An 11,266-nucleotide genomic window follows, 5' to 3' on the forward strand; every position below is an offset into this window, starting at 1 on the left:
TACCACAAAACTTAACTAGGAAGTTGTTACACACTGTTGAGGTTGCCTTTCTGATAGATTAGTCTTCATACACTTAACATAATGTTAAATGCACAAGGAATTCATCTCAGAATGTTGTATCACCATACAGCTATTTCTGTTATAGAATACATAATGTGTAATATTTCAGTTCAGGGGGTGGAAGAAAGGGCTTGTCAATCTGTTCCATGTGTTTAGTTGGGGGTGTCTTGCTGTTGTTTGCTTTAATTCAGCCATAATTGATAGGATGACATTTCATTTCCTCTAACACTGATAGTTTTCCTGGAAGCTCTCTTGTATAAAGGGTTTGTAATTACCAGTAGTAAGGAGAATTTTAAATCATGTGGTTCTCAGTGTGGTTTGGAAAAAAGGGAAGAAATTAAGGAAGAGGGACAGACTAAGACTTAAAATAGTGGAAAGCTTTTACATCCTTTTCTTTTTTCTTATTTATCTACATATTATTTTTAAAGTAATACAATATTTATTTACATTTATAAAATTTTTAATGGACTCATTTAAAGAATAAATATAACAAATAATTTTCACTGTATTTGATTTTTCAGGTGATGGACCATGTGCGAGAAGCGCTGTGTTATTCTTTGGACAGTGGTGTAACCAAATTTTATGACTTACTCCAGCTGGTTGAGTTTTATCAATTGAACGCTGGCTGCCTGCCCACCCGACTGACTCACTATGTGGTGCAGAGCCCAACCGGACCTATGTACTCCGAGAAGCCCTCCGTCAACGTCCCTTCCAGCTTCTGACTGACGGCATGTGTCCGCGCGGAGTGATGAACAAACTAGTGATATTAAGTTTCTGACATCCTTTAGACTGTTAGAAGGACACACTACTTTTCTCTTTTCAGTGTTAAAAGATACTTTTACAACTGATATGAGATATACAAAATTCTAAGTGATAGTAGACTTAACATAAAGCAAACAAAAGTATTTTGTAGTAACACTTCTCATGATGACTTTTTTATCTTATTCAGGAATTTCTTGAATAACTTATTCAGTGTCTTCAATAAACCCAGTTAATGGAAAACAGTTTGTATTGAGCATCTGTATTTTCAATGCATCTTGTCGGTTATCAAGATGCTGAATGCAATAAAAAGATTTTTACTGGTACAACAAAATGCACATTTATGTCTCTTTAACATATATCATGGAAGAGAAGGAAAAAAAGAAAAATACCAAAAAGAAAAAAATCCATTGGACAGTCCTGGAAAACCAAGACAGAGGTTAAGTCATTAATTCTAAACAAGTGCTATAATACCAGCATTTTTATTTTATTTTTAAGTTTCCAGTTTGTCAGGAAATGTGTATTCTTGGGAAGATATCTTCCCATGTCGTACATGAAATATCTGTCTCCATTGCTGGTTTTAGTGTATCTTCCATGCATTCTATTTGTGCATGAAAAAGTTAATCGCAATAGAGAATAGTTTGTTAAAAGTATATTTTCCTGTTGCTTTTAATTCTGTTCTTTGCCTTTGACCATTAAATACAGGCTTACCATTATGAAGCAGTTCTATTGTTTCACATACTTGGTTTCATTTTTGTAAAGTAAATACACATGCTATTAGTATAAAAATTCTGCAGAATGGAAAAAAAAAAAGGGAATGAAGTGTAAAAAGGATAGGATACATCTATAAATGTGGTGTTTCTAATTGCAGAATGTAGTTCAAATGATATTCTTGTTAACTGAAGTGATAGCAACTTTCAAAGCAGAATCAATATCAGCTGAAATATTTGCACCTACATATCCATTTTGCCAAGTTGCTTCAGTTTACTTGAGCTTTTAATTCAACACAGAATCTTAGACACCTCTTTTTATTTGTATTATAAAACCTTGACATTTAGTGGTTTCCTATAGTATAATTTGAACATTTTATGTGAATCTTAATAGCATGATTTATGAAGGAACTGCTTGTTATATAGAAATGCATGAAACAGATGTTTTAAAACTAAAACTGTGACAGGCATTTTCTTGTTTAGTATTATAATTTAGTGTGACGTACATTATTTAGCTTTGGTAAAAAAAGCCTTAAATTGAATGTTTTCAATCAGTAGTTTATAAAATATTTAGAACTCCTCTGACTTTTGTTAAAGATGTACTGTAATATGATCAGAACAGAGGTGTGTCTTACCAATTGGACACATGTTGGAAGAAGACAAGGACTATGGAAAAACAGGACATAAAACTTCCTAAAACAGTGCTAGGAGATTTGGATGACAGTACAATGACTGCTCATGCAAGATGGAGATATAAGTAAAATTCATGACAGACAAAACACGAGTGTAAAGAGGTGGATGTCATTATTTCCATCAAAGCACTGACAGAACCATTATGGTATTACAAACTAATTATAATAACATACAGTATTACTTTAGATAAATACAGGGTCAGTTTTAGTTGTTTTAATTTTTATAATAAAAATAGGCTGTGGATGTCCTTTTAAAAAAGTAGATAAGTAAATTGGTCTTTATTTGCATTTTATGTTTACAATTTTTAAGGATTTTCATGTATTTTGTTGTTTGTTCAGTAAGTGTCTTTAATTTTAGCTTGTTTTTGTTGGAACGTGCAGTGATTATATCGGTCATGAAAAAAAGGGTAAATAGGATTATAATTCGGGCAATTGTCTTTTGTTTATTTTTAAGATACTCAACTAAATATTACAAATGTAAAGCAATCGATCATATATTATATTCTTTTCTCTGCACAGTGCATTGTTTTAATTATCTTGAGGTAAAAAGTAATCGGCGTTGTTTCAAAGTTTGTCATAAAAAATGTAGGTCACAGAATTTGAATTTGGACCTGGAGGAGCTGAAAAGTTTCTTTTAGGGCAAGGTGTACATTTCCAGATGATTCCCAACCAAAGAAAGGTGATTCTCCACAAACTGCATAGTTTATCATGGGTAAAGTGCGACAGGCTTTGGCAGCCAGCACAATTCCTATCCTCGCTGCTAGACGGGAGGGGCTTCATTCATTCCATTCCTGACGTGGTCAAATGACTGGAAACAGGCTGTGGATTTTTTTAAAATCGTCGGTAAAGGGAAGTATTTTAAGATGTTGGGTATCTAATATAATTTCCAGGTTGTACATTCATCTCACATTTGTCTTTCATAGATTTTCGGTCTTGCATTACACTTGTCAGGCATTGGGTGGCATAAGTTTCTACTCTAATGCATCTGGATCTAGTAAATTATTAGTCGTATCGTTGGTGTAATAACATCAGTTGAGCTAAGTTCTTGACTGTGCACTATTTTGAGTATGTGTTGTGATCTAAAGGAAGTTAAATAGTTTGAAATTGTCGCGGCTAAAATCAAAACTATTTTACATTGAGGGTTGTAAGTATTGCACATTTTAAATTTTGAAGAGTAGCTCAGACAGTATAGCACTGGCCTGAGTTCAAACTGGTGGGTTTGATCCTGGTTCAGTCCTGTGGTATTTGAAGGTGTTCAAATATGACAGCCTCATGGCGGTAGAATGAAATTCTGGCACTTTGGCTTCTGTAAAAACAGAAAAATGTAGTTAGTTGGGTAGAAAAAGTATAATAATAATAATTATTATTATTATTATTATTATTATTATTATTATTATTATTATTATTATTATTATTATTATTATTATTATTATTATTATTATTATTAACTCTGATTATCTTTCAGTGGTTGAAGGAGAATTAGTGTGTGTAAGATCATTTGCTTGTACAGAAACTTCAGAATTAATGGTTTTCTTTCTACAATGCTTAAATTTTCTTGTTGTTCTAATAATACATACTTTTCTCATTTAAGAACAGTTTAAAAATTTAGAATATATACATTTCATGCTATTAATGTAATAAAGACACTTACTGAACCCTCTTGAAGTTCTCTAAATAGTTTATTCTGTTGAAGTTGTATTTGCGAAGGCAGTATCGATTTGAGAGTTTGTTTATTTATATGAGGCTAAATATTATATAATTTATGTTATTATTATTAATTATTCAGAATGTAAACTATTTTTCATCATGCGCCACTTCTCTCTGCAGTGAGTCATCATCATCTAATTAGGAAAGACTGAAAAAGCTGCATTCACTTTTCTAATTTAACTTATTTGATTTAACTGAAATACAGAGAAGGTAGGGTGGGGTATCCACAGGCCACAAATGATACAAATTGACAAAGGATCACATCTAGAGAGAAATATGTAAGATTTTGTAAATGCTTAAATAATTATGAATGTACTGTGCTATTTAATGAAATATGTTTTAGCTCTTCCTTTCTGAATGTTTAATTTTAATTGGCAATGTCTTTGGGTTTGTATACATAATTCGTTTCCTAGAAATATTTCATTCATAACCCATAGACTTAATTGCATTACTTGGAATGTGAGGAGAAAAATCTATTTTGTATAATAAAAACTTTGTCACTCCTAGAGAAATGTGCTGTAAAATATTTGTAGTAAGAATTATTTATGCCCTAATAAAGGCAAAAACAAATACAAGCGTTATTAGTAATATTATTCAGATCTGAAGTAGATTATTTTTTTGCTTTTTATTATAATACAAATTACATTTTTAAGGTGTGAAAATGTTGGAAAATCAAGGGCCTTAAGACAAAGTGATAATAAATTCTTCCCAGAACTTCAATGTATTTCTTTGAATAAATATATTTCTTCTCTGCTCATTGATATATAATATAATACTTGGGCACAAAAACCAAATATGTATATGTTATCTTTTATGTGTGCATGTGTGTGTGTGCAATTATACTTTGGAGTAAGGCCTCTGATATTCAGAATGTTTTGTATGCATTCAGAGTGATCTCTTGAATATATAATTCTTTATTGTTATATTATTTGAACTGTTTAATTTAATAAAAAGAAACTACTGCTAATGAAAGAATTGCATATTATATTTAAGAATACCCACTACCATTTACAAATTAATTTTAGTATTAAGAATGAAATTCATGAACATTTGCAACGGCTGACTGGCACCTGGCACCAACATTTAAAAAAAAAAAAAAAAAAAAGGAGGTGGGGGGGAACAAAATACATTTCGAAATATATACAGTTGAAGTCAAACTCCCTGGCTGAATGGTGAGTTTATTGACCTTTGGTTCAGAGGGTCCCAGGTTCAATTCCTGGCCAGGCCAGGGATTTTAACCAAGTCTGATTAATTCCTGTGGTTTGGGGGTCTGGGTGTTCATGTTCGTCATAATGCACATCTTCATTCACATTATATACAATGTATCGTACAACAAACCACCACAAAAATGTGCAATAATGAATACATCCCTCCATGTAGGGTTGGTGTAAGGAAGGGCAAGTGGTCTTAAAACTGGGCTAAACCCATACAAAGTGCCAACCTTCAAATAATGGGTAAAAGTGAGGGAAAATAATAATAAGATATTTACAGAATAATAAGATATTTACAGTTAAACAACAATAATAATAATCGTATGGCCTCAGCTACCGTTTGCAGACATTTCAATATGACGCCATCTGGCTGTCTGCTCGTCAGTGTGTTCCATTTTACTCTAGGCCTACTAGATGACAGACCGAGTAAACCAAAACTCTCTTGGGCATCTATGGCTGAGATTCAATGAATCTTATTGGGTAAACACCAAATGTGTCACCAGAGATCTGTTACATGCTGAAATCGTATCACATGGAGTGTCGAATGGATTTATTTCCGCCCTTAAAAAATCTGACTGCCTCTGCCAGGTTTGAACTCACTATCTTGGGATTTGGAGGCCGAAACTACCACTGATCCACAGAGGCAGCTAGTTAAACAATGATATAGTATCATAATGAAGCTGTGTATGATACTGTATTTTTATTATCAAGAGTGTTTTGTCAAAACAGTATGGTTAAAACTATTACAATTATTCAAAAGTCAAACAGAAACAAATCATTTGATACCATTAGAGGTAAAATTGGGTATACAGTATATCATAAACTTGCTCATATCTTTTGTGGAGTCTCCTATTCAATTTGTCTGTTAAATTCTTTGAATACAAAGCATCCCTCATGAAATATTGCAGAAATATGATGGTGTGAACAAGCTTATGAAGTATAAGTCTGGTTCAATCTTGATAGACGAGCAAGTGGCTATATGATTTGGGTCACGTAGCTATCGGCTTGCATTCAGGAGGTAGTGGGTTCGAACCCCACTGAAGATGGTTTTCCGTGGTTTTTCATTTTCACACCAGGCAAATGCTGGAGTTGTATCTTAATTAAGGCCACGGCTGCTTCCTTCCCACTCCTAGCCTTTCCTATCTTATCGTCGCCATAAGACCCATCTGTGTTGGTGCGACGTAAAACAAATTGAAAAAGAAAAGATAAAACCGTGAATCTTGGTATCTCAAAGTATTGAAAATGAAAACCTACAACCTGTTTTCCAGTCATTGACCAGGTCAGGGATGTAATGAATGAATCATATATAGGCTATTATTACGATGGGGTCGCCACTCCCAAAGTGATGTATGTTAATGAGTGATAGATGCTACGAAATGATAATGGAGAGTGTTGCTGGAATGAAAGATGACAGGGAAAACCGGAGTACCCGGAGAAAAACCAGTCCTGTCTCCGCTTTGTCCAGCACAAATCTCACATGGAATGACCGGGATTTGAACCACTGTATCCAGTGTTGAGAGGCCGACGCGCTGCCGTCTGAGCCACGGAGGCTCTTCTCAAAGTATTACAGGACGTTATTATGGATTTGACTTGCTCATCATCCGAGATAGTAAAATTTACTAGTACCAGTATGCACTGGTCGTACAATATGTAGGCCTACAGTATCAGTTTGTCCAAATTTATGAAATAAAAGAAGAGAGATTTTTAATAAAGAAAAGTGAACCGCACCTCACCCTCACATAAATCCCCAGTAACCAAAATAAAATCGGCGGAATATAATATGTGAGCACAAAAACGTGAACCGTGACTGGGAAAGGTCGAAAGACTAAGACCCTGAGCTGGAAATCAGGCTCTTAAAATAGTACTAATAAGAGTCCAAATGCTAATCGAATGAAATGCAAATGTCCCAACAACAAGGTTTATTATCAAATTAAAAAGGACTGAATTAAATTGAAACAAGAATAGAAATTGTGGCAAATACATACGTAACTTAATTGTCGATCTTTGGGGGGTACCCACGTCCATTCTCCAGCGAAATTTCCAACATATTTTAAAAGTGTATTTTTATCTTACTCAATGCAATTGCGCTGAGGGTTAGAACATTATTAGATCATCAAGGAGAATTTCTTTGTAATTACAGAACAGATCAACGAAGGTTGCACTTCCCTGCGGATATGTCATTCCTCAAGAGCATACAATTTCTTCCACCCGCATACATCTTATTTTTTTCAACAATCCCATTCCCATTGTTATCTGCCCACGTACCAAGGAACAAGCAAAAGTAATATTTGTTCCGATAGCTCCAGGAAGTTAAAAAGGGGTAAGCGAGCTCGTACAGCAAAGACAAAACAAAATAAATGGCTGAGATCAAAACTGTGTGAACAACGTAGGGACCGAAGAAATTAAACATGTTGACAATAAAAATGAATAATATAGTAAGAGGCCAACATGGGCACGAAACTACAAGCCTCGAACCGGCATCAGAACACAGATAAAATGGAAATGAATATACGAAATGGGCAATCGATATGACACGTCGTCCAACACTCCTGCGCACTCATCCACACCGCCATACATTTCGGTACTGATATGCAAATATAGACAGGGTACACAGATCCAACAGCAAAATAATTTTGCAATTATAGTGACCCCAAGGTCACCCAAGGGTTATGCAGATGGGCACAGGAACATGCGTATAGTGCATGCACGAAGAATACGGTAACAAGACCGTGCAATACAATGCACAAAAGAATTCCCATCATGACCGCGATTCGTACAAGGCAAGAGAATTCTCGCGATGATACGAACGACAATCACATTCTGATGATTAAGGCAAGCGAGAAGGCTGACACAAATATACAATATACACTAGACCATCTCATAATCAAAAGGCATATCAACCAAGAACTAAAACTCACACGCACACAGTCCGTTCATACAATGGAGTAAACATTGCATATCGAAAGTAAGAAAAAAGCTAATATTAAATGTAATATAGGTATAATATCACTAATACCTGGAGCTATCAAGGACTCAAACAGGAAAATGAAAGGTAGTTACAGATGCACTTAAAACGTTTAAAAACATTCTTATATGTCAAAAACTTTGCTCCAATGTGCAGGGAAGCCAGTTTTTTAGTCCCCAAAATAACAACCACCAAAACAGTCAAGGAGATAAAAGATTTGCAGGTGGCAGGAAGTTTGACCTTCGGCGACGAACACTGAGATATCTGCCATCTCTCGTACACACATGGTACTATTAAACTCATATAAAGTGAAGTGGCAAGACACCATTACAGTAATACTTTGTTCGGGATAAACCGAACTGACATGTCAACACGATAATAGCCAATGCAAGGTGGCTCAAATGTGACCACGTTAACCCCCATTTGACATTAAAGCCCTTATGGACCTCGCCCTAGTAAGTGGCCGCTGCTCAACTCGGGACATATCCTCTCTGCCGTTCCCTGAAAGATTCTTAGGCATAAGGTACAGAAAATTTGTGGCTAAATAATTCTTCAGAGGGTTTACATTTAGCTACAAGTTATTACATTGGCAACAGCGATATGTTCATTACCGAGCAATTTGGCCTTGCAGTTAGGGTCACACAGCTGTGAGCTTGCATTCGGGAGATAGTGAGGTTGAACCCCATTGTCGGCAGCCCTGAAGATGGTTTTCCATGATTTCCCATTTTCATACCAGGCAAATGCTGGAACTATACCTTAATTAAGGCCATGGCTGCTTCCTTCCCACTCCTAGCCATTTCCAATCCCATCATCGCCAAATGACCTATCTTTGTCGGTCCAACATAAAGCAAATTGCAAGACAAGTTCATTCCCCCTATAGCAACCCGACAGCACAGCACTTTCACCACTTTTGAAATAACTAGAATAACAGAATTCTAAGGTGCCACACCAAAAATTTAGTGTGAAATAACCAATTTGAGAGCAAGCCAAGAAATTTCCAAGAAAAGTAAAAAAATATATTCATAATCAAGTCAATTTTCAAGCTCACTGAGGAATTAGAAAAGAAACACCCCATATGCATAACTATAACTGTATTCTTAAAGTGAGAGACATGTCTTACTTGAAATGAGATTTCAAACTATTTTTGGGCCTACATACATGCAAATATTAAATTTAAACAAATTATAATAATTATTTATTTAGTGTATGGCTAACACATCACATTACATTTAAATACAGTAAAAAAAGCAAAGTCACCTCCGTACAGGCCCTGAAGGCCCTTGGAGGAGTGGAAGGTAAAGGCTTCCACCATTGTTAACCTCGGCACATGATGGGGTAGAGTGGTTAGCACTACGCCCTGCCACCGTTGCCCCCAGGAATTAACCTGGTACTCATTTCTGGTGTAGGCTGAGTGAACCTCAGGGCCATATGCATCTCCGGAAGTGGAAATCTTGTTTCTTAAATTTTACAACTTCCTGACGGGGATTCGAACCCACGTCCTTCTGGGCGAACCGAGCATGCCCTTACCACCTTGGCCAGGCAGCCCCTATATAAAGGAAATGTCGTATGGCCTTTAGTGCCGGGATATCCCTGGACGGGTTTGGCTCGCCAGGTGCAGGTCTTTCTATTTGACCCCCGTGCCATTGGAATTAACCAATTAACGTTAAAATCCCCGAACCAGCCGGGAATCAAACCTGGGACCCTCTGAACCGAAGGCCAGTACGCTGACCGTTCAGCCAACGAGTCGGACAGCCCCTATATAAGTACAGTAGTAATACATAATATTTACAGTTTGAAGTATTTACAGGTTCAAATTATTTACATAGTCAACACACAAGGGTGAGAGCATAAAAAGTCTCTTGGGTTTCCCTGGTAGGCAGTGAGAGGACACTGCTCCACAATGTGCCGAACTGTTTGCTTCACAGCACCACAACTGCACGCCCCATTTATGGAGGGAGTCGGCACATCTGCCATGGCCAGTGCGAATCCTGTTGATAGTTGTCCAGGTCTTCCGTGGAAGATCAAAACTCTGTGGTTTGCTTTTCAGCCATGGTAGATTGTGATATTCTGATGGATCACTGGATATCCATACTTGCTTCCAGACCTGAAGCAGATTAAAGTTAGCGTCTGCTAGGTTTCTGGCTGTTCTAACAGGTGGGTGTCTAGATTTTAGCCTGATTTAATAAGAACATCATTCGTGACACCATGGATTGGCAACTGACTGTTGTTAGTTATTTTCTTATGATCTCGTAGGAGAGCACTTTCTCGACGGAGACAAGGTGGTGGAATTTGGTTTTTTTTTTGCTATTTGCTTTACGTCGCACCGACGCAGACAGGTCTTATGGCGACGATGGGACAGGAAGGAGCTAGGAGTGGGAAGGAAGCGGCCGTGGCCTTAATTAGGTACAGCCCCAGCATTTGCCTGGTGTGAAAATGGGAAACCACGGAAAACCATCTTCAGGGCTGCCGACAGTGGGGCTCGAACCCACTATCTCCCGAATACTGGATACTAGCCGCAATTAAGCGACTGCAGCTATCGAGCTCGGTGGTGGAATATGGATAGAACAGGTAGCCAGGAAGTGGGAGTAGATCTAATTTTCCCTGATATCATACGCATAGTGTAATTCAGCTGAGTGTCAATTAATTTGGTGTGACTACTGCTCAGCCATATCGATGAGCAGTATTCTGCAGCAGAGTACACAAGACCAAGAGCTGAAGACTGTAGGGTAGATGCTAATGATCCCCAGGTGGTTCCACACAGCTTCTGTAAGATGTTGTTCCTTGATCGTAACTTAGCAGCCGTGAGAGTTCTGTCAAGAGTAATCTCTAGATATTGTGGATATCTGTTGTGGGCAAGACTCTATCATAATGAATCGCCATTAATTATATTTCTGAGGTGCTTTCATTAAGATTATCTTTTATTGTTAGCCTAAATTAATCATGAGTTATGATCGTGTCGAATTTCACTTTCATCACTTGTTCTAGTGTTGACATTATTTGACTTGCATCGTTATGGTTAACATTGTGGTATAAACATATTAGTTCTAATTGAAATACCTCTAGTTCTCCTGGAGATTCTCCTTTTGGTTAAGAAACAGTCCAATTTGCTTACCTCAGAACGGTAATGAAATGAAATGAACTGTTTCCAGTCATTCAACCAGG

General features: G+C 36.7%; 1 protein-coding gene across 1 annotated transcript in view; it reads left to right on the top strand.

Annotated features, from left to right (window-relative positions):
* The window catches only part of LOC136876100 (growth factor receptor-bound protein 14), a 72,071-nt gene extending 67,168 nt beyond the window's left edge, over positions 1–4,903 (top strand). The window contains exon 6 of the mRNA XM_067149762.2: positions 582–4,903. Coding sequence (XP_067005863.1) covers positions 582–782 — 201 coding nt within the window. The 3' untranslated portion in view covers positions 783–4,903. The remainder of the gene's footprint in view (positions 1–581) is intronic.
* Positions 4,904–11,266: the final 6,363 nt, after the last annotated feature.

This window comes from Anabrus simplex, chromosome 6 (assembly GCF_040414725.1).
Source record: "Anabrus simplex isolate iqAnaSimp1 chromosome 6, ASM4041472v1, whole genome shotgun sequence".
Taxonomy (NCBI): domain Eukaryota; kingdom Metazoa; phylum Arthropoda; class Insecta; order Orthoptera; family Tettigoniidae; genus Anabrus; species Anabrus simplex.